The sequence below is a fragment of the Vigna unguiculata genome, chromosome 9 (genome assembly GCF_037176805.1).
Source record: "Vigna unguiculata cultivar grain cowpea cultivar isolate G323 ecotype 2 chromosome 9, ASM3717680v1, whole genome shotgun sequence".
Classification (NCBI taxonomy): Eukaryota; Viridiplantae; Streptophyta; class Magnoliopsida; order Fabales; family Fabaceae; genus Vigna; species Vigna unguiculata.
Window position 1 is genome coordinate 11,916,313 of NC_140800.1, and position 23,700 is coordinate 11,940,012.

At 33.8% G+C, this 23,700-nt stretch overlaps 2 protein-coding genes and 1 long non-coding RNA gene across 4 annotated transcripts; 1 reads left to right on the forward strand and 2 right to left on the reverse strand.

The window, feature by feature from the left end:
- Positions 1–796: 796 nt before the first annotated feature.
- On the forward strand, positions 797–6,374 carry LOC114196033 (uncharacterized). The gene is made up of 3 exons (XR_003606610.2): positions 797–4,591; positions 5,571–5,756; positions 5,880–6,374. It is a non-coding gene; the product is annotated as an uncharacterized LOC114196033 (long non-coding RNA).
- Positions 6,375–7,105: 731 nt separating this feature from the next.
- LOC114163771 (glutaredoxin-like) lies at positions 7,106–8,905 on the reverse strand. Its single transcript, XM_028048081.1, has 4 exons — positions 8,432–8,905; positions 7,922–8,010; positions 7,563–7,661; positions 7,106–7,461 (listed from the first exon to the last, which is right to left on the reverse strand). The coding sequence occupies exons 1-4, from the start codon at positions 8,698–8,700 to the stop codon at positions 7,376–7,378; spliced, it is 543 nt and encodes a 180-aa protein (XP_027903882.1). The 5' UTR covers positions 8,701–8,905; the 3' UTR covers positions 7,106–7,375.
- Positions 8,906–9,103: 198 nt separating this feature from the next.
- LOC114163770 (uncharacterized) lies at positions 9,104–17,128 on the reverse strand. Of its 2 annotated transcripts, none has more exons than XM_028048079.2 (13): positions 16,726–17,128; positions 15,808–15,940; positions 15,161–15,297; positions 14,830–15,031; positions 14,038–14,276; positions 13,826–13,937; positions 13,549–13,690; positions 12,905–13,047; positions 12,552–12,721; positions 12,148–12,441; positions 11,989–12,044; positions 10,976–11,190; positions 9,104–10,371 (listed from the first exon to the last, which is right to left on the reverse strand). In XM_028048079.2, the coding sequence occupies exons 1-13, from the start codon at positions 16,933–16,935 to the stop codon at positions 9,194–9,196; spliced, it is 3,231 nt and encodes a 1,076-aa protein (XP_027903880.1). In that variant the 5' UTR covers positions 16,936–17,128; the 3' UTR covers positions 9,104–9,193. The 2 variants fall into 2 exon arrangements, with proteins under 2 accessions (XP_027903880.1, XP_027903881.1); XM_028048080.2 differs by having other exon boundaries at positions 15,812–15,940; positions 16,726–16,744.
- Between the last annotated feature and the right edge of the window lie 6,572 nt (positions 17,129–23,700).

Consider the following 23,700-nt stretch of genomic DNA (forward strand, 5'->3'; position numbering starts at 1 on the left):
CAATGCTCGAGCAAAGAACGACATCGATATTATGATTGTAATGAGATTGGAACAACAAAACTCATTCTTCATTTGGCTTTCGGGAAGGAAATAAGAGATTTGATGGTTGAATAAAAACAAATTATATTAAATCTGTAGTTGGTCATGCAGGGGTGGGGACACAGCAAATGCAGTTTATATATTTATGGTTCAAGTACTATAAGGAACAAAAATTGAAGATTGGGTGTACTTTGATTAATGCCTTTGTTTATATGTGTCTGTATAAAAATATAAATTAGTTAACATCTGCCAACTACTAACTACTATTTGGTTGTTTCTCTTACGATGCTCAATAAATAATATATCACTTTGTGTAAAACATCTCATGCCCATGCTTAATATTAAATGTAATAGTAGTTGGTATGTATATATGTGAGGGTAGCAATGCATGGTTATTATATCTTTGAGAATAATCTTGCTTAACACATTTTTCTCATACGCTTTGGATGAGACTAGTTCCATGCTTAGAGAAATGAGGTTGCTGGTTGCTTCAGTGTCTAAGAAGTGCTTTATTTATCTTGTAGAAATAGATAAAGATGCAACCTATTAGAAAGGCATCTTATGTCGACTAAAGCTTTGTCGACACCAATTTTGTCTAGATTGTATTTTCTTATTTTATTATTATTATTATTATCTTATTTTACTTCAATTTTATCATGTCTCTTTATCTTTCTTTTTTTATTTCTTTTTTTCTTTGTTTTCAATTTTATTCCTATTTATTTTATTTTATTTCATTCTATTTTATTTTATTGTTTTTTATTTATTATTTAAAAAAAAGAAGGGAGAAGGAAAACGGATTAAAAAAAAAAGAGAAAGAAAATAAAAACAGATTTGAAAAAAGTAAAGAAGAAAAAGGGATGTGCAGCATTAAATTTTCCGCATAGAGGAGGCTACTCCGTTCCACGTTTGTTACCCTGAAACGTTACTCATTACACAAGAAAGGAAACTGTATGGTGCCTGAAGGAAGATGAATGGATTGATTGAAGAGGGAAAATGGACTCTGTTGCAGACAGATCAGGCGAAGAAGCAACCGCCACTTCACACCTTTTGTACATCTCTCAGACCAAAGGAGGATCTCATAAGTAAAACGAAAAAAATATGGGGAAGGGGGGATAAATTCACGGAGAAAAGAGAATACAAGGTATATCCAATTGATTTTCAGAGCAACAAAAGGTAGACAATTCACATCTAAAGTAATAAGAGCAACAAAATAGAGGGGAATCAACGAGAACAACAAGGAGTTTCAGAGAGAACAAACAGAACAAGGAGTTTCAAAGGGAACGAGGAGCTTCAAGAGGTAAGGTTTAGGCATTTGAGTACTTGCGCGAAAATGACATGACATGGTGTGTTGAATTTGTTGTGTTTTGTTCTCAAATGTATTTGTGCGCATCTGTCCCACATTATCTCGCTATTTATTTGTTTCATGATCCAAACTTGTTATGCATTGTTGCTCAAGTATCACCGTTACTGAAACAAGTTTAAACATCGCCTCATCCCACTCCCCCTTCACTGTCTCATGATCACCATAACCCCCAAACCAGTTCACCGTGATCAACTCAAATCAACTTAAAGCTCAACGCACGCCAACATTTCCCGCATTTCCATTCGCAAAACCACTCGTTCTCGCCATTCTCCATAACCAATGAAATACTCAAAGCTGTAAACATTTCCACCAGAACCTATTTTCACCATTATCTCATCCTCCTTCAACACTCCATTTCAATCTGCAAACAAAACAAACAACCAAAACCAAGGAACCTCCATTCATCATCCTCGACCCACCGATACCATGAACCACCCTCATCCTCATCCTAATCTTTCACCTGCACAAAAACCAGAGAGGTCCCAAACCAACCCATCCCACACGGTCACCAACAAGCGTCATCACCTTTGCACACCCTCACAAATTCACACCATCCCTCTACAATAGCACCGAATGATCATCACTATCACACAGCTTTTCAACATCGCAATCCAATATCAAAGCAGAGAAAAAGAGAAGAGAGAAAAATCGCCGCCGGCGAGTCGAACTTCGGACGGACTGAGCAGCAGCGGCTTCAATCGCGGTTGGGGGCGCGACAGCGGGGCTCGCAGTGTGGATTCCAGACTTAGTGTGGTTCATGCGAGAAGAAGAATGAGAGACGTTTAGGATGCAGCGGAGGCCGGCGACGCTTCTGGTAGCGATTGGCGCTGCCGCCGGTGGCTCTAACGGACTGGGAAGCTTGCGAGGTCGAGACGTTGGAGCTGGAAGAAGTGGTCTGTCTCGCGCAAAATAAAATGAAGAGAAGAAACCGCGAGTTTCTCGTCTGCGCCGGTGGCGGTCTCGGTCAAGAGCATCGCAGTGGCGCCGGCAATGGCCTCTGGTTGAGCGGCGACGAGCTCCAGAGGTGCGGCTAGGCGGAGGTTCGATGGATGCGGCGGCTGCTCGGGAGAAGAGAGGATGGGTTGTCGTGGTGAACTGAAGAGAAGGGAGGCTTAAGTTAAAATTAGGGTTTTCAGTTTCTTATTTCAAATTATTGAATCAACCCGCTTTTGCTGCTCGCTGCACCTCCATTTTTATCCTTCGCACTCTTCCGTTACCACATGCACTCTTGTTTTTTTTCTCATACACCTCTATATCTATCTTTTTTTACTTCCTCGCTCACTTTCACAATTGCTAATCCCGCACCCCGCACACACTTTCTACTTTTATTTTGGATTGGTTTTATATTTTACTCGTTGCACCCATCTTTTAAAGCACATACCCCACCTGTTTACTTCGCGCACCCCTACATGTGATAGTTCTACACCTCATGTCTTTGTCTATTGTTTGGGCTTGTTGTTGTGTTTATTTTGTGCACCCCCATTATCACTCATGTACCCCATATTTTATTTTCTACTTTTATCCTTTTTAAGTAATTTCATCCTTTATTTATTTTTTATTTTTAAAAGAAACAAAATATTTGAAAATTATTAAAAATCACAAAAAAAATAAAAAAATAAAAATCTAAAAAATGAAAAATATTCTCTTTCACTTTATTGTGTCTGTTCAGTCGTTCGCATCGCGTGACACTTATTTTAAAAAATACCAAAAATAATTTTCTTTCCTTTTTGGTGTCTGTCCGACTGCTCACGTCGTGTGACAAGTATTTTTCAAGTAATTCAAAAAATACAAAAAGTACAAAATTTTCAAAATACAAAATTTTCAAAATACAAAAATATCTAACATTTTCAAACAACAATGTCTTTTAAAGAACTACGTAACCCTGATTTCTCATCTTGAATGAGAATACGTAGGACTAAGGTCAATCCTTGTCGGGCCCAAAAAATTAAAAAAAATAATTTTTTTCTTTTTAGCATTTTTGTCTTATTATTTTTGGGGAAAATTAATATTTTGAAAATCACATCAACTTCGCATTTTTAATTAAAGGTATCGCCTTCGGGCGGGTGCGGTAGGGTGCTAACACCTTCCCTACGCGTAACCGACTTCCGGATTCAAAATCTGGTTTTTCGCAGACTTGTTTTATTTTTATGGTTTTTCATAGTTTTCCAGAATAACTATGGTGGCGACTCCGAATCTCTTTTTCAAACCCGTTTTCTTTTTTGGTTTGTCGTCCCTCGCGATTCCGGTTGCGACAAGCTTAATACTCAATTTTATAACTAAAATCATATTTTACTTTCCACTATGTTGAGTATACAGTTGAGAATTTACTTCTCTGTCAAACTAGTAACTAAAAATACCCAACTATTTTAGTTGATTTACTACCCACTATGAATTCCTTTAGATGATTTATTACCCACTATGAATCTATAATAAATTACTCCCTTAAACATTGATTCCTTTTTTAGGTGGTTGTGAAAACTTAATGTCATAATTAGAACTTGAAAATACTCACCAATGATGTAGTGCCAAAATTTGATTCACATGAAAAACTGTTGACCTCAGAAGACTTGACATAAATGTTGTCTTAAATAAGATTTTTCATTATGTTATGTAATTAGTAAATTATATTTGTTACATAATAGTCTTGGATATTGATTAATAACACCAAGCAACAATCATGTAGGTAGCGCTGTTATACAATAGTCCGAATTATATCTGTTATATAATAGTCTGAATCATAAATCATTATTTCTAGATTGTTTTCAACAGAAAAAAAGTGAAGGAGCCTAAGAATACTATTGTCTAATAGAAATGGACCATCACTTACATGTTGTTGATGCAATTTGGCAACCTCAGTTACTTTTTTAATAGCATCATCACCTTAAAACATAACCTGTATCATTTTAAAGTTAGCATCAAAATTTAGCACTTAAAATATGCATCATCCTTGTGCAAGCTCTAGAAGCATGTTGTCACAAATCCTGAATAAATGTGTTCTTGTATGCATGATCTTAATCAAGGAATCAACAACTATTGCAACTCCTGCAGGAAATGAAAATGCACAAAACTAAAAGTACTAGTTGTAGGAGCTAATAATCTGACTGGAGAAATCCCAACTTGGATTGGAAACCTTTTTTCTTTGTCTCGCATTAGCTTTGGATTAAACAGCTTCATTGCATACCACACGAGGTAGGTCTTTTATCAAGCTTGACATATCTTGTGCTATATGGGAATTACTTGTCTGGCTCAATTCTTTATTCAATCTATATAACAAATCTTCTTTATACTATTTCACTTTTAATCAAAATCATCTTCATGGGAACTTACCAGATGATTTTGGATTTACTCTTCCAAACATTCAAGTATTTCATGGTGTAGTCAACAATCTCACAATTTTTGTACCTGCATCATTGTTGAATGCATCAAAACTAGAGATTCTTGACTTATCCTTGAATGGTCTCACTAGAACACTGCCAAAGAACTTAGGGTCATGAACAAGCTAGCTAGACTAAGCTTTGAACAAAATAGAGTGGGAATTGGGAACTAGGAACTGGGAAGACAAATGATGATTGCTTTCTTGATTCTTTAGTTGATTTACAAGTGTGTAACTCATGAGTTCCTTGGATAGAATTAAATGTGTTCAGTTTAATCTTGAAAATACTAAGAGGGTATTTGTTCATGCTTTCATAAGTGATGAGACATTCTCTTTTTCTTTCTTTTGTTTATATTTACTATTTATTCATAGGCATGCCACTTAACACCTCCCGTTTTGCAATTTAAAAAACAGTGGGAGAATAAAAATTTTGCAGGATTTTGTTCTAGGGTGTAACAAGGTGTTCATAATATTCTATTAGACCATTGCAAGATTAATGCTTTTATATTTCCTTCATAGTTTGTTTTTTATTTATTTATTTACTTTTAATGTTAAGGTAATTGGTAAAGCACTAGTCTTAGATGAAATTATGTGTTGGTTGCTGTCAAGTTTTGGAATACTGTCGAAGAAATTTATCCTAATGCTTTGTTTGGGAAATTGTGTCTCAAATTATTCTTCTTGACTACTTTTATTTGAAAAGTCAAAAACTAATAGGATCAAGTGATTTCTAACTTGTAAATTTATGGATCTGTTTGTGACATTGTTTGACTCGGATGACTCATTCAACGATTCCAGCACAAGCAATGCCAACAACAACAGTGGAACCCACAACACACGACCAACACTCACAAAAGGCTTCGAGAGATTTACAACCTCAAACAAAAGACTCATTTGCAGAGGAATAAAAGCCTCAATGGGTGGAACTTTCAAACACCCACTGACAAACAAAAAACTCAAACCTCGTATCCTGGTCTATTCACGGTGTGTTATTACATTCTTACTTTGTAACCTCATTTTTATGTTTAACTCATGGTTATCACTGCAAAGGTCCCTCCTTTTTTACCAACTAGGTAGTTAATAAATGGTTTTGTTTACTTATGACAGAAATCAAATGAAGTATAGCAAAAAGGCACTACAAGAAGTTGGGAATACAAGGAGATTAAAAGTAGAGATGGGAAGGCAAAGCTGAAAACCAATGTATTTTTTGCTTCCTTTTGATAAAATGAGTGAAAGAGCTTGCGGTGAAAATGCGTGCCCGGTTTTAGTTGCGCTCAAAGCTCATTGGCTTCACTCCAACCATGGTATGCCAACAAGAGGCGCAATTCGAGAAACTCATCACACAAGGTTCATCAGAATGGAGAAAGCTATGTAACAGTGACTACTACTCCAAGCTCTTCCCAAATAAATATTTTGATCTTGAGTCGATCATCAAAGCCATTCTACGACCTTGAGATAAACATCTAAATTGTAAAATATTTTAAAAAAATGATTTTGGTGGCGGTTGTAATTGCCACTAAATATTATCATTTAAAAAAATTATGATTTTGCTGACGGTTATAACCGCCGTTAAATATTAAGTATTTTTTAAAATTAATTTAGAGACTGTTAAAATTGACGTTAAAAGTATTAGTGATGATTATTCCAGCAGTTATATTTAATTGACACTAAAATACTTTTGTGGCGCTAAATTGCTAAAAATCAAATTTTTAGTAGTGAGGGTTCCGTCTTGCGACAAATAAATGATAAAACACACTCATTTAAAGTGAATGTATCAATGTAAAAAAAAAAACTTACATTTAAAGGAGAGACTATTAAAAATCTAAGTTTGAATTTGAATCTCACATTGAAATAAAATAAAAAAAATTAAGTAACATATAAAAAATACGACCTATAAATCAAGATTTTAGATTAGAGATGTTGTTTGAAAAGGCTTTGTATACTTTATCTAAAAATAATTTTATGTATTCTTTATAAACTAGTGGCATTCATAAAATCTATAATATCCAATAGTATCTTTGAGTGTGAATTTATTGTTATCACTAATGTATATTATTGCGTGAATCAGTTACTAAATGGAGAAAAGGGTCTTCATTTATATGTTTGTTTTGCAAGTGGATTAGGAGTTATAGGTCAAATTCTACCCCTAGACGGAACCGAAGAAGAAGACATTGAATGTTATGCGAAACATTTATTCCAACAATAAAAATCATGTCAGATATCTGTAAGGTTTACATTATAATTTGTTTTATGTTTTATATTTTTCATACATCGTTATATATGAATTTGGGTGGCTTAAAACTCTCTATATAATAGTTTAGGACAATACCAACTGTGTTTGAACAAATTTCATTAACATGCAACCTCTCCAGTGACGGTTAAGCTCTATAACTAATCACTTAGAGAAATCACACACGTAATAATGTTTCAACTTTGATGATACATGCATGATATGATAAGATGGTCTTATTTCACATAATTTGAGCCATCACTTATTCTCGTGGAGCATGATATTGATACGAAGTAAAGCTAGAAATTTTAGTATATGCTTTCTCCATATTTCATCTTATTTTAGAAAATGTTTTGTTCCTAAACATAGTTGTTCACAGTTGAGCAGAGTTATTGGCAATTGCCCCAGCATCATTCAGAAGAGGAACCAGTTGTTTTGTTTTGTATTTCTCCAAAACAGCTGCAAGATACGAGGGAAAATTTTAGATGCAAATAAGGAAAATAAAGCAACAAAAACATTGCCACGTTCTTCTCAGAAGAAAGTCATGTGCAGGGCCTTACTATCACAACCACCAATGTGCTTTCCTCCAATAAACACGTTAGGCACAGTCCTAAGCCCTGTCCACTCGATTAAAGCTGAATGAATATCACCTCCATCACCTTCAATTACAAAAACCTTATATAAGACACACTAAAAAGTAATAATAAAGGCCCCGTATAATTTTTTATTACATATTCACAACATTATAATTCATAATACATGTGTATATAAAGGTTAACTTGTAAAAAGATTCTTAAAGCAAAGAATCAGTAAAGACAACAAACATGAAAACGAAATTGATCTAACAAGCCAAGAAAAGAAAATTGATATAATAGACCAAACATGAAATCACTGGAGAGAGTATTCACAGCACCCTTACTTTCTGTGTCCAATTCAACAACCTTGTAGGATGCTCCAAGCTGTTGGAACAGATCTTTGACCCGCTTGCAGTAACCACAGTATGTCTTACTGCCACCACAAAGATTACAGGATGGAATTACTGATATGAAAAAGAAAAAATGAAAGCTGTTTCATTCTAGTGTGCACCTAACTATTCCTAAGCTCACAACCAAAAACTAATTTGTTGAAAGGTATAGATTTTTGAAGGGAACTTTCAAGCTTTGTTCAACTCATTGGTAGTAACGAATCTTTCAGTCTCTCTTTGAGAAAATCCTCACAGTGACAACGTAATATGACAACCAAAATACTGTACACAAATAGCGAAACACTCGCATGTTATCATGTTCTTACTTTTAGAGCTGATTTAGACCTAAACCCAAATTCTAAAATCTGAATACATTTTAAACAAGTTATTAGGATTTCATGGATGAAACGAGTTACTTGCAAAATATAAAACAACGGGTAAGTTAGATCGGAAAAGAAAAGATACCTGAAGACAACAACAGGGGAAGAGGATACTATATCCTTAACCTTATTCAACGCTGCTTCCATCTGTTCTTTCGTTTTCGGTGAACTCAACAAAGACCCCATTTCTTTATCTGTATATTTATATGGTATGGTAATTGAAGAGGAGAAAAATATAGAAAAAGCTTGAAGCTTTGGCTCTGGACAAGTGTTGGAAGGAAACAGATCTAAGCCGAAAACAGAGCACAGGTGTTGAATTTTGCTGCTTCTTGGTGGCACGGAGTTTGAGAGCATAAGAACAAAACTTGAAACTGTAATTTGGCTGGAGAGAAAAATGAAGATTAAAATTGACGTTTGGAAAATTAGGGTTCAGTTCAACTATGCATATGGGTAATTTTGGTTTCTTGGTGGAAATAGATCTATAGTGCGAGGAGAATATAATGACATCAGAAGAATAAAGGATGATCACAGTTCGAGGAGAATAAAGGTTTTACATTTTACTATGTTGTTTCGATTTTTAAGGTGAGAATTTATTCATCTCCATTCTTCTGTTTAGTAATATGAATTTTTTACTCTCTTTGTTGCCTTTGACTTTTCTCTTTCTCCCCTCTTTGTTGTTATATGCAAAAAACAACCTCATAACATGCAAAAAACGATTAACACACAGAATTGTGCACCATCTTACACCATAAACAAGTTGACAGGAATGGGAGGCAAATCCATGTAGATTTATTACAGTGAGATACAAATTGTTCTAAACTCAGATACAAATCTAACTATTTCTGTATCATTTGGAAGAAAAAATGTCTTCCAAATCTTTGTACAACGAACTTGATTTTGACTTGAACTCGGAAGATGAGCTCCCACTCCTTTTGGTCCCCCACAACCCACTCCATGCAGTAGTGCCACTAGTAGAAGGATCATTGACACTTCTTTCCCTACCAAAGCTAGACTTTGTAAATTCCCTTATCTGTTTCAACCATGCTCCATCAGGTGTACCTGAGCTTCTGCTACTTGAAAATCTTGACCTGTCACCACCTGAAGCAGTGTCTCTAGATTCTTCATTATTCCCATTCCCATTTTGTGGTAACCTCTTTACCAAATCTTTGATGCACTTTTGAGGGATGAAATACAAAAGAAACCCAACCAGGGCATTTTTTAAACCTGTCAAGAGTGATTTTTCTTCAGGGTCCAGCATCTTTGTTTGCACATATAAAGCATACCATTCATTCATGATCTGAGCACAATACTCCACTAGGAACAGCACAAGCATGAAAATTCCAGTCTTAGTCTCAGCTCTCACAGAAAACTCCTTCTTTAGAAGGACAAAACAAGTAGCAAATAGAGCAACTTCACAGGTGAGTGAGATAATCTCCACCAGCTGAACCCTTTTCTTTATAAAAGGTTTCTTTAGCAGCATGAAGAACAGCTGAAAAGAAGTCATAGACAACATAATAATCAAAGGGGTCTTAGAAGACTGAGTTGGAACAAAGCGACCTGCCAAAATTCCCAGTGAGACACGCCTTATGGATTCAAGAAACACATAGTATATCCTAAGAATCCCAAATAACTTTTGGATGAAAGGTGCTTCTGCATCTTCTGTTTCATCATCAGAGGCAATGATGCGATCTCTTTGACTTGGAGTGTTGCCGGTGCCACCAGAAATCTGTGAAAGCATGTACTTTGGAGGGCCTCTCAGGTCTTCAAACAGTGGGCCAAAGATGGTTAGATAAACAGATCTAGGTTGTTCTTTCCATGTCCATTGGCCTCTTTTGCCTGGCCCCAGAGTGACTCTCTCAAGCTCTTGGTACCAGTGAAATGTCAAACCTTCTTGATGAACTTCCTTATATTGAAGCAACCTTCCAAATGTGATTCCAATGGAGAGGAACAAGAATAAAGCCAGAAGCACAATGCACACAAAAATGAACAGTATAGTGCCAACAGCAACTCCAGAAGGAGAGCCCCCTATAGCCATAATGCAAAAGAGAAAAATTAAGCCTAGTAATTGTGTGAGAGAAGTTTTGGACTTCTGCATAAATGGCCTTGCAATGAAGACTGAAATCATATTAGTGAAATGATCTTATTGCTGTTATCTATTTCTAATTTCTCTATTATCTTTCTCATAACTTTCAATAAAACAAAATGAGCACATGGCCAAGAGCTATTATTTAGACCAGGTGAGATAATGATTGGAACATCCGTGTTCAACTCCTGAGAGGGAAGGAAAACAGGAACCATAAACTCTTCAGCTATCAGTTTAGATTTTTTCAAAACAAAGAAATGAATCTTCCTTTGCATATCGAAAACAACAAAATACTGTGTTTTTTGGTCAAGAATCCTGTAATTTTCCCAGTTTTGCCTCACACATTTCACCACTAATTAGAAAACCCACCAATTCATACTTCACAAAGCACTCTATAATGGGATTGACCTCACTGATGGTTTGAATCAACTAGTATGCATTTCGTATGTCTAATATCTTTTATCTGTCATTGCTTTATTTTTTGCTTTACTTATTGATCACAGAAAATGGTTAGGTGACAAATAATAACATCATGATTATGGTTACCTTGAATTAGGACAGCAGAGGACTTGCAAATATTAGGTAGTGCAAGAAATATAAGAAATATCTCAAATCTTGGGAATGTGAGTGCTCCATGTATTGTATGCTTCTCAGAATTTCTCTTCCCAAATTTCAGGACAATGAGGAGAAAAGCATGCAGAACCATTAAACCACCACAGATCACAGCTAACCAAAACATGCTTCTATAAAATTCTGTCCATCTATTAGAAAAAAGAAAAAAATCTTATAATTGATTATAATAAGTAATAATATATTGTTGAAGCACTTGAAGTTTGAAAAATTGACAAATAAATAAGTTATAATCTGAAAACAGAGTATGCTTCTTGATTTATCTCATGGAATGCCTTTTCTTACTGTTATAAATGCAGGAAAAGAATGTATCAAGTACAAACCGATTCAAAGCATTACGTTCACTGTTTATTTCATAAAATTTGACTTGTAATATGTGAGATTTGATCTTAAAACTAATGAACATTGAGACAAGTTCTCTAACAAATACAGTCACACTCCAAAACTTGAGATAGACGATGTTGGACTTCTAACATCGAATGAATAAAGGGATACTGAATGCACCGTTTTTTTTCCTCAAATTTGTATTTCATTCTGCTTTCAAATTTTTGTAAGGTCTAATTTACTCTAATTAAGTATACTCTTAGTCCATTTTTGAAGCAGTGCTTCATTTCCAAACCTTTTCTGACATCTCTGGTTGAAATCTGGTATATCATGTGTTGACCATTAGAATGCAATATACCATGTTGGCAAATTTCCAGTTATCGTTGTAGTAAAGTATTGGTGGTCTAGTTTTCATATCCTAACAGAAATGCTAGCAATAAATAGAAATACATTTTTTTTTTTCAAAACAATATTAGTTTGAGCTAACAAAAAGTGAGTTGAGTGTTTGTGCTAGTATCCCTTGTATGCTAATGATGACCTTTTCTGTATAGAAATGAAAAAACTAATTTCCTAAGATATATAATGTATTGAAACATATAACTTACCCAGAGGAATGTTGTGAATCCAAAACATATTCAGCTTCTGGTTTCAAATTTTCACTCTGCAAGTGTGCACTATGAATTAAGAATTGACGGTTTTTCGTTAACATAGATAAGAAATTAAATTTCTCTGCACTATTGATAGACATCTGAACTTATTCTAACCTCAAAATATTGCTGGTACTCTGAAGAAGTAAGTGGTGATCCATACACTGAAGCAGCGAAATTCAGACTCTTAACTAACTTGTTTGGGATTATTTCTGGAGCCTTGTTGTTGGCCTTAGAGGTTCCAAAGGGATTAGAGCTAACCATGAATAGGTTCATGGGTTCGGATTCCCATGGAACAGTAAAATAGGGTATGGTCCATTGTAAATGTCTGGCAAATTCATAAAACTCAACTGGCAACTTAACTGCTAACCATCTAGATAGTGCAAACACCTGAATATGGCTCAAAATTCTCTGCATGATTAACAAAGTGAGCCTATCAATGTGGTTTTCTCTCCATAATCACTATAAAAATATAAGAACTTTCTCTAATTTACAGAAACTTTTCAAGTTAAGTGTCTCACGAGAAGATTCCTTGCTGGATCGAATACCGAGAAAGACGATGATCTTGTAAATGTACCAACAGATTGAAGGCTTGCAGATGAGATAGTGAGAAAACCCGCAGCAATTGATGTCAGCACAAATGAAGCAGTTGCAAATGCAGAAACCACTGAGGAAATGAGAGGCATAGAGTCTGCATGATTGTGAAACCATAAATATGTTAACGACAACTATGATGAAATAGGTGCAAAGAAAAAACAATATTGTGATATACAAGAATATGAATGCTCACAAGATGAAACAAATATAATATCAGCTCTAATAGCAACACTATCACCAAAAAAAAAATTAATAAGCAAAATTAAAAATATCTTACAGTGCCTCACTTGTAGAAAATTGGAAGCTAGATTTTTGTTCCCGGCAACATCTCTTGTTACATTCTCAGGCACACTAACAAAGACTAAACCATCATCTGCTAGTAACTCAACCATGTATATGTCCCGTCTTATTTCGTGGAAACTAGACAGAAAACAAAAGTTTTAAAAGAAAAGATGTCTGTCAGTAGACATTTGCCTTTCTCACAATGAATATGGAAAGAGAGATATATATTTACAAGCATACATGGACTTATTAGTGTGTTTTCATGCTATACAATATCTAAGAAACAGGTTAAATATGTTTTTAGTCCCTAAATTTTAGCATTAAATTACAATTCGTTCTTGTTTCAAACTTTGATACAGTTTAGTTCCCAAACTTTAAAAATAAAATAAATATAGTTTTTGACGTGTATGTCAAATACGTTTGAGTTGTTTACATTGTTTCGATAAGTTCCAGCTCAAATGTCAGTCTGAAACACCATTTAACAAGCCCAAAAAAAGACTATATCCATTTATTTTTTAAGTTTTTGGAGCAAAATGTATCAAAGTTTGGAACAAGAATGAATTTCAATTTTACGTCCAAGTTTAAAGACTAAAATCATATTTAACCCATTAAGAAAATGAACATCGACTAAATACTTACCTCTTTAGTAAACCCCCTGAAATTGATACGCAAGAAGAGTTGAAGCCAAAAACAGGCTTCAAAAATTTAATTAATATTTGGAGATTGTGTTCTCTTGTCCTCATGCTATATGTACTCAACATCACAGCAGGCCTCGTAGTATCTGAATTCCATATATGGCTATGTTATCAAAGAGCATTGGAATATCAAGACAAAAAGGTGTGTGAAAACAATATATGTTAATATTACTATATAAATCTAAATCCTGTTTTCTTAGTGGTTGGTGGATAGCATGTACCATAAAGGAAAGTAACTGGTGCAATTGGAGAAACTTGAGTCCCTTGTCTGGTTATTATAGACTCTGAATTGAAGTTAATTGATATTATAGCAGTAGAGGATATATTAGTAACCTGAATTAATGGCCAAAAGAAAGTGTAAGCAGAGGAAAAACACTTAGAATAAGCATAAGATATAGACAGTTAAACCTTATCATATCAATGAATTACTGACCCTGAATCCAAATCTTCTATCTCCAAGGCTTTTTGAATTATTTAGATGAAGTGAACCCTGGCTAATGTTGATAGAGTTCAAAATTTCTGTAGAAGAATTCAGAACTGGTGCTGAGAAGTACAAATATATCTTTAGCCTGTCAAAGTCATTAGTTGCCTGTACTGTTCTCGTTTCACTGTTAAGTTGAAGCAGTTCTTCTGGTACACGAGTCCTGATGTTGACAAAAACTTTTCTCCTGTCTGTGATCATGGTTGCCATAGAGGAAATCAAGTTCTGAACATTAAAAACTAACCAAATTTGTTCTATAGTATTGTTTACTTATATTTAGAATGCATAAAAATCTTCGAAGCTCCTAGCCTCTACAATACTGATACACAATAACATAATTTTCAGTTCTATTAGATTAAAATTCAAGCACCTGTAGAAAAAGACAGCACACTATCTTTGAGGCCACAAGCACCAAAATACATGAACTTTTATCCATAAAGTAATCAAACAAATGACACAATGCGCATTGCTGAGGATATATACTATGGTATGACACAGGAGCGACTTAAGGGTCTGGAAGGCCTAAAACAAATTTAAGAAAGAAGGATTTTTTTTGAGGTCTTTTTCTCTTAGAGGTCTCAAACAATTAGTACTAAAATAGTTTTTTTGAGGTATTTTTTCTGTGCCTAAACTAATTAGTAGTATTTTGTTTTAAGCCTTTTTTTCTTGGAGACTTAATGCAATGGCTTTACCTGCTTGGACCTTGAGTCGGCCCTGCTATGACATAATAAAAGATTCACTTACCAAAATGTATATAAACACTAGAATTTGGCATTCTCATAAAGTTGTTGCCAGCAAGGTCAGTGCAGAAGTTCCTATCCATTACAAGGATTGCCCGGCCATATTGAACTGTAGATGACAGACTAACGAGTAGAGAATATGTGAGATTTGGCTGTAAAACTCTAAAGGAAGATGGTATGACCTGGCCAGCACCATAGACAAGAAGCTGTACAGAAATAACAAAGCAATATGTTAAAGACTGAGGCAGTATTATAAGTGATCTTCAATAGATACATAGTAAAATAGACAACTTAACTTCAGAAATATAAGCAACCTTGGTTAGCCACCTACTTACATTGCATGCATTTACAGACTTGCATCCAAAACCTCCTCCACCTATACAGGGTTCTGTAAAAGATATGTTTACCGACACATTTAAGGAACTTGTAAAAGATGTTGAGGCAGTAACATATGCCGTTGGGGGAGTTGTATCTGAAAGAAAATAATGCAGCCATATATTAAAACCATATTTTCAAATAAGCTCAGGTTAGACATCAATGTCACTACATGAAACATGAGAGACTACGTCATATTTATGATAAAATTACATCGCATATAGGCAAAAAATACCTATTATGTTAATTAGTCAAGCAGAAAGTTCAAGCAATATTTATACTTTCCCTCCTTTCCATGATTCTGTAAACTTGTTTTTCCATGTTACTAAGATGCAAGCAAAAGGTAGTTAAGCATTGAGATAATGAGATGCATTAACTATCCTACTCAAAATGGGAAAAGAGATTTTGCTAGTCATATTTGTGGCATAAACTGTTAAGCTTGAAACATTAATGTTCTCCTATTTTATGCTACCTTATTTAGTGAAAATACTCTGGACTTAGGTTCTTTCATTAACCACACATAATCAGCAACTAAAAGGGGTAAAATCCCAGAAGTGAAAGTGAACAACTAATAACAAGCATAAGGAATTAAGTATGGTTTCTTAACCAACAGTCCAGTTATAGGTGGCACAGCCAAGTCCTTCATGTCTGGTGCAAACTTCAAAAGTATGATTTCCATCCCTCAAACTTCTGTATGAAACTTTTCCATTTTTACATACTGATGTGATCTCATCATCCAGCTGCAACATGGTATTTTAGAACAATCAGAATATATAAAACAAAATTAACACCATGAACCAGCATTTTAGTTCTAGCGCTGCATAAAAACACAACAGAGTAGTTTACTACGACATGATAATCTGTCATGTGAATCTAACCCCTTTAACCTTACAATTATTGTACGATGTGGTACCTCACATGTTTTTGTTACCGTTCAATATTCACGTCACAAATAGTTAAAAAACTGTGCTACATGTGAAGATTGGTCAAAACCATAGACATGTGATGATGTGTCAGTTGAAGATCATGCAATAATTGCTCCCTAAAAGGATTTAAGAAATTTAATGCACACGTAAGCTGTACTATGTTTCCCATGTCATCCCCCAGAAAAAGAAAGCTCTCGAATCAGAAAATTGATAAATTTGGTGATTTAATTTCTTCTTCGATCTGTATCTCATGTATAAAAACATACCCACTTTCTTTGTCATATTAATAAAGAACTACACTAAGTAATATAATCAACATTTCACAACAACAAAATGATTGAGTTGCTGGTTAAATCAGGGGATGTTTGGTTGCAAGTCAAAAAGACGTATAATTGATTTCTCAACGTAAAATATATGTTTGTTTGATTTTAAAATTAAAAGATTCACGTCCAGACAGAAGTAAATAATATCAGCTTCTGCGTCTGCTAAATCGATTCCATCAAAATCGAATTTTTTCAACGCAGGTCCAAACATACGCTTAAGCTGTTCTTAGAAGTAAAGGACTTGCCAAATTAGCACACACAAACACACAAACAAACCTTGCATCTGAGGGTGCAGTTTGAGCAATGGCCCCCACTAGAAGAGTTAAGAACTTGGAAAGCAAATGTTGCTGACTTAGAGTGAGAGAATGCATGAGGGACCTTCAAGAACTTCACATAAACATCAGAGGCACCACCTTTGGTAATGGAACAGAGCAATGGTAAAAGGCAAGAGAGTACGGAAAGAAATGAGAGTCTAAGCAGACCCATCTTAGAACAGAGTAGGAGTAGATGCCACCTAAGTGTGAAAGTGTGACATTTTCATGTTTGTCTGGTGAAAATGTTTGAAGAGAGTGAAGAAGAGCTTGGCATGCAAAAGGGTGCACAGAGATAGAGAAAGAGAGATAAGAGGAAGGTGTTGTGCACTAAGAAAGTGGCTTCAACCATGGCCATTGAAATCATTGATGATGATAATTGCATTAAGGATAAGCGAACATGAGCTTGTGCAGTACAACACTCGATGAATTTCGTGGTCTTTGTCGTTGCTGTGATAGAGACCCACGTTGTGACAGTAAAGGGTAATTATGAATTATGGTATCACTATTGAAAGACACAGAAAAGTGAAAAAAATAAAGGTACATAAGAGTACTTTTACTCAATGTTCCATCATGTTATTGTTTTTACTAAGGAAAAATAATTATTGATACTCATGTAAGAGTAAAATAGTCATAAGAAAAATAAATTTTTATATTTGAAAAAAAAAATAACGGAAATGTAGTGAAGAACAGTCTCAAATGGATGTTAAAAGGATCTGAATGTCAAAATACTATTGTTGTTCTATTAAATACCATTTTGAATTAGTGAACAGAAAAAGAAAATGTTGGTCAATTTTGTGATGGCCCTTGATGTGATGCAAGAAATGAAGACAAAATGCGAGTGGTGACCAGATCTTTCTCTATTTTTCACATAGTGACAACATGGTTTGGGTGAGATAATAAACTGTGTGCTGATCTCAACCTTATAAACGTTATCTCTCATTACATTTTAAATCTTATCATAAAGTTCTGCACTCTCATGACAAATACCCACTGCTATAACAGAATCAATGCATCAAATACTGAGAGCTACAAAACAAGAAAATGGGGTTAAAGAAAGAAAACGAAAACAAAGAATTACACACAACAGAAAGCTGCAACTCACATAATAAAACACTCCATTCCACAGTTTGTCTTTAGACCAGAAACCAGATCATATTTAACTGATTTGAAAAACATTCATCTGTTAACTAAAAAAAAACTTCATAAAATACATGTACATTAATATATATATATATATATATATATATATATATATATATATATATATATAACAGGAGTGGAAAATTGATTTGAATAATTTTTGTTGAAATGAAAAATCATACTTTTAAGTTTGAATGTTCAATTTAACTTCTTTTTTTTTATGATAGAAAAGAGTAATATTTAAAGATTATACAGGTGTTAAATATTTTTCCAATTATTACTATTATAATTTAGTTATTTAAAGTAATTTATAAAGTTTATATATTCATTTTTACAATGGCATACTATGTTATTATTTACAAAATTATATGATATTAAAATATTAATTTAATTCTACAATTAAACTCATAGCCTTGAAATTACTGTTTTCACCAATTTAATTACTTATCTAGTTTTAAAAGCATCGATTCATTCTAAATATTTGGAGTGTGTCACAATACTTTATTTTCATATCCCTGTGAGTTTCTATAACCCAAAAATAAATCCTATTATGTATAGGATCTTTAATAATTATTTTAAAAAAATAAGTTGTTTATACTTGAATTCAATATTCAAAACTATTTTTATAAAATTATCTAAATTAAAAAAATATATTAAAAATACTCTTGTAGTAAAATAATTTAAATGGATCTAAAAAATCAGTATCATAATTTTGTATATCATTTATCAAGATTGATCAGTGAGACGATTGTAGATAAATTCATGACCATGTAATAAGATAAGGTTTTGAAGTTGACGAATATCTATACTCCACGACATCTAATTCATTAATTAATTATTTAGTCGTATGAACATTATTATTAGCTAATAATCAGTTCTTATTCTTCAATTTCTACATTGACTTCTTATGAGTACTTTTAAGAAATGAACTTAAGGCCATTAATTTCTTTATGCTTTTCTGCCCTAAATTAAAAGGGACTGCCTCTTGTGAGTTGGGCCTAGGGCAGGCCTATAGGGAGCCAAACACCCTAATCTGACCTAACTCCACTCTTCTATCTCATTTTCCAGAAAACAGCAGATCTTTACCCCTTTCTTGAGCAGCCGCGAGCCTCTGCTAGGGTTTTGCTCACTGTTACGTTGAGCTAGGAGGATCCGTTGTTCCAATTCTTTAAGCTATACTCGGAGCTGTTGTGCTCGCTAAATCTGGGTTGGGAGTCTTGTACTAGCTTATTCCAGGTAAGGGAAGCTAGGGCTTGATTGTTTTTAAGTTCTAGATCCCTGTTTGGTTGATTTTATGTACTGGATGGTTGATGTGTGTTATTGGTTGTGTGAAAATGCGTGGATTGTACTGCTATAATGTTGTGGATCTGTTTCTGTGCGAGAGAGAGTGGTGAGCTCTGCTGAACTCGCCCAGGCGAGCGAGTTGGTCACTCAAAACGAAAGCTCTTGCTTAAGTGAAGAGCTCTCGCCTGAGCAAGAACAACAACAGCTCACTCCCCTCTCTGTTTCGAGGGCTCGCCTAAGCGAAGGCCACTCGTCTGAGCGAGAGTAGTCTCGCCTGAGCGAGCTGGGCTAGCTTGAGCGAGACCTCGACGTGCTCTCTATTTGCAGTCTCGCTCAGGCGAAAGGAGGTAGCTTGAGCGAGGGGTTCCTCTCGCCTGAGCGAGAGCTCTTTAGCTTGAGCGAGATTGGCAGAATTGAGTGCATATGCGTGTGTTACATGATTAGTTGATGGATGTTTTGGAATAGCTCAAGTTATGATGTTATATATATACTCCATATGTTATATTAGGGCAAAAAGTTGACGTGTTTGGCATGAGATTGGTATGATATATGCTTGGATAGTTGGTCGTTCTCATCAATATTGGCATGAGATTGATATGCATGGAAATGATATGATTGGTTGATGAAACATATACAGGGTATGAGTAGGACGTAATCTCATGACCCTTGTAGCAGGGGCTCGTGGTGGTGCCTCGTCATATGGACATAATTCCATGGGCTCTCCTAGGGGGAGTCCACGGTGGTGCCTCAACTATTGGACCTAATTCCATGAACCTCGAAGTAAGAGTTCATGGTTGTGCCTCAAGATCAGGACGTAATTCCACGAGGGAAACGTGGTGGTGCCTCAAGGCCAGGACGTAACGTGGTGGTGCCTCGTGTAAGGGTGTAATTTCGCGAAGGCCTCGTGGTGATGCCTCACTACTATGACTTAATTCCACTGTCTTGTGGTGGTGCCTCATTATGCGTATCCGGATAGTCTAGTCTTGAAGTTTTGAATGGTTTGGAATATCCTATGTGGTCTCCCGTCATTTATGCTTGACTATGTGATTGAATGTTGAGTGTTATGAAGTAAGAACCTTGTGCACTAGCTTACCCTTTTGCTTGCTTGCATGTTGTGTGTGGTTTCCTCTATTGCTTGATCATCAATTTTATTGATGTGAGCAGATGTGAGAACCACTGGCAATGGTAATGATAATAGGGATGCTGCAGCTTGATGGATTGGACGGGTAGTGGGTCCACTATGGGACCCATCGCTGAAGGATTTTATTGGTTATGATTCTCTTGTCCGTACAATACCTAGTATAATTAATTTTTACTAGTGTATTTTGTTTTAGGCCGTGTGGAGCCTCTTTTATGTAAAATGGGTATGTTTGGCGTACTGTGTATCTTCATACTCCAAACTCCGTAGTTTCTGAATATTCATATATGTGATGTTTTATTAATTTGAGGTTATCAGTTTTTGGATGTTACAACCTACATTTTTTACATTATTTAAATTTAATTTTATGAGTTAAGATATATTTGTTTTAGTGTTTAAAAAGCTCTCGATTGTTTAATGGATAAAATTAGAAGTAATTAATCAGTCGAATATTGTCATATTTCATTTTTAATATAATAAAATAAATTATATTTTTAATACAACAATTTTAATTTTTCGTAAGTTTCGTTTCAACTCGGTTAATAATTAATATAATTCAGTATAAATTTGATCTTTAATATTTATTAGTATGCTTATTGGAAAAATAAATTAAAAGGCAATTAACGTTGAAGGAATCACAAATTTTTTTAAATTTATACAATAACTAACAAATGATATAAAAGATTTTCCTTAAAATTAATGACATATTAATATTAATTTTCTTTCTAATAAACATACATGACAATTGAACTTATATTCAATTATCTCAACCATTACCAAAGTTCAAACAAAATTAACGAAATAAAATTTGTATAATAAAATTATAAATTTTTTCTTATTCTACTAAAAATAAAATATGTCGTTGAATTTAACCAACTATTTCTTCTTTTTCAAAGACAAACTTTTTAAGTGTGAACATAATATACCCATGTTTGCAAGTTTTGTTTTAAATTAATCCAACTCGGTCAATAATAAATAAAGTTTTATTAAAAATATATTTTAACAATTTAAAATAAATAATATAAGATAAATAATATTTCAAATAAAGTCAACCATAATCTTTATTAACAGTAATACTAAATTTGAAGGATTTGTGTCAAATAGGATAAGTATTATATCAAATTGTTCGGCGTGTTGATAAAATATACATATATAAATTTCTTAGTTTACCCTTCATATGTATCTTATGGCTATAAAATATTTATCATTTTACCACTTGATACTACACAATTTATTTATATAACATTCATTATAAGGAAATATTATATTTTTGATGAAATTTTGTCATTGAAAAAAAAAATATTGGTAAAATTAGGAATGACAAATTGGGACACGTCGCGGGACCGATCTGTAAGCATGCACAAACAACGTGAGGCAGATTGAGATTTTAGGTCCGCCAGCTCACATAGGTCTGGCCTGCAACTCATGTAGATCAAGGATGAGATGGGCGAGCCAGCCTGCAAATCGAATAAAAAAGAAAAATCTTACATTTGTGTACGGTTACTAATGTTACAAATTCGTTATAAAAAGTGGTTTTTTTTTTCAGTAGTGTTACAATTTATAAATATGAAAATAATAAATATATAATAGTAATATTAAAATGGCAACTTGTTTTTAAAGTTTGTGTGTATATAACATAAGAATCCATTCATTGACAAAGTTTTGTACTTGAGAGAGTAATTTAAGGAATTGTTAAATCTTACTTATCAACAAACTTTTTCACAAAAATAATTATGTTATTGGTACCAACTTTCGCCATCTTCAAATAGACATCTTGATGACAAATGAGGGGAAGGATGGTTTTGATATTCAGTTCGGGGAAGGATATTGACGTTACACTCAAGAAAGGTGAGAAGGTGAGTAATGAGACATTAGGTATGATCTCAAAGGTTACCCTAATAAGATCAAATTTGGGGTTTGAATAATGCAAAACTCCATAAAACTCTCACAAAGAGAAAACTTAATTTTCTAACAAATTCATGTGTATCAAAATATTACAAAGTGCATCCTTAAATAAGTCTAATTAGGTAAGATCCTACATATTTCACATTAATTCTCAATAACTAATATTTACTACCCATTAATAATGCATTTAATCTCCATTATATGAACCATTATTTTCTATATTTAATTAAAAGTTCAAAAGACTTCTTAGGATCATATCATCCCCTCCTTCTTCATGTACATTGTCCTCAAGTGTTATCAATACACTTCTTCCAAGAAAAACACGATGATATCAAAGATTTGACTTTTATTGCTTTTCCATTTTCCATTTCAGAACTAGAATAGAATCCTTGCAAAAACAATTGATTGATTGAAACTTGATTTGATGCCAAATGATGCATTGTTGTTGAGACATCTCATAAAATACTCTTCCCTGCGTTGTTGATAGATAAGATGACCATAAAATTTGCATAGTCATAAAAGATATTATCTTTATTATCATTTTTTTTCTTCCTTTTCATTGGTCACTTTTTTCTCACTCATTTCTTCTTGTCCCTTTTCTTCTATATTTCTTTTTTCTTGAATCTCTTTTTCTAACTCTTTATTTTCTTTTTCTCTAATCTCATCGTCTTTATTTTCTTTTTCTCTCAATACATCCTCTTTATTTTCTATTTCTCTCAACTCATCCTCTTTATTTTCTTTTTCATTCAACACCTCATCTTTTATCTCTTTTTCACTCAACACCTCAACTTTTATTTATTTTTCTTCACTAATTTTCTTCCACCTCTCTTTCCTTCATCATAGTATGAGCATGTCTTTTTTAATATTCATCAAACATGTTCTCTTTATCTTTAAACCTTAGCTCTCTTTTTTCTCTCCTTTTTCTCTCCTCAAAATTCTCTTTCAATTTCCTTTCCATTTGTGAAACAAACTCATCAACAAATAATTTGTGATAGTCATTCAATTTGTGATAGTCATTGAGTTGAGAGGCACTTTTACCACCAGTACATGCCACAAGTCTAAAAAATTACAAATAATATATATATATATATATATATATATATAGATATATATATATAGATATATATATATATATATATATATATATATATATCTATATATCTATATATATATATATATATATATAAACTCATTGAATATCAATAGTCGAAGTTTTGATACCAAATGATGAGGATTATTCTTAGCCTCAATGAATTTTGGACCTAACTAAGGTTTGGAAGTCACTTATAATATCAATAATGATATATGAAGAAATATGAGATTTAGAGAATGATATTATCAAGGATTGATCCTAGCACTTGAAGAATTGAGAAATATAAATTCTAACCTGTAGAATAGATAATAGAAGAAAAAGACATAAAAATAGGTGCCACAAACAATGAGGTTTGATAAGCCTTGAAGATCGCCACA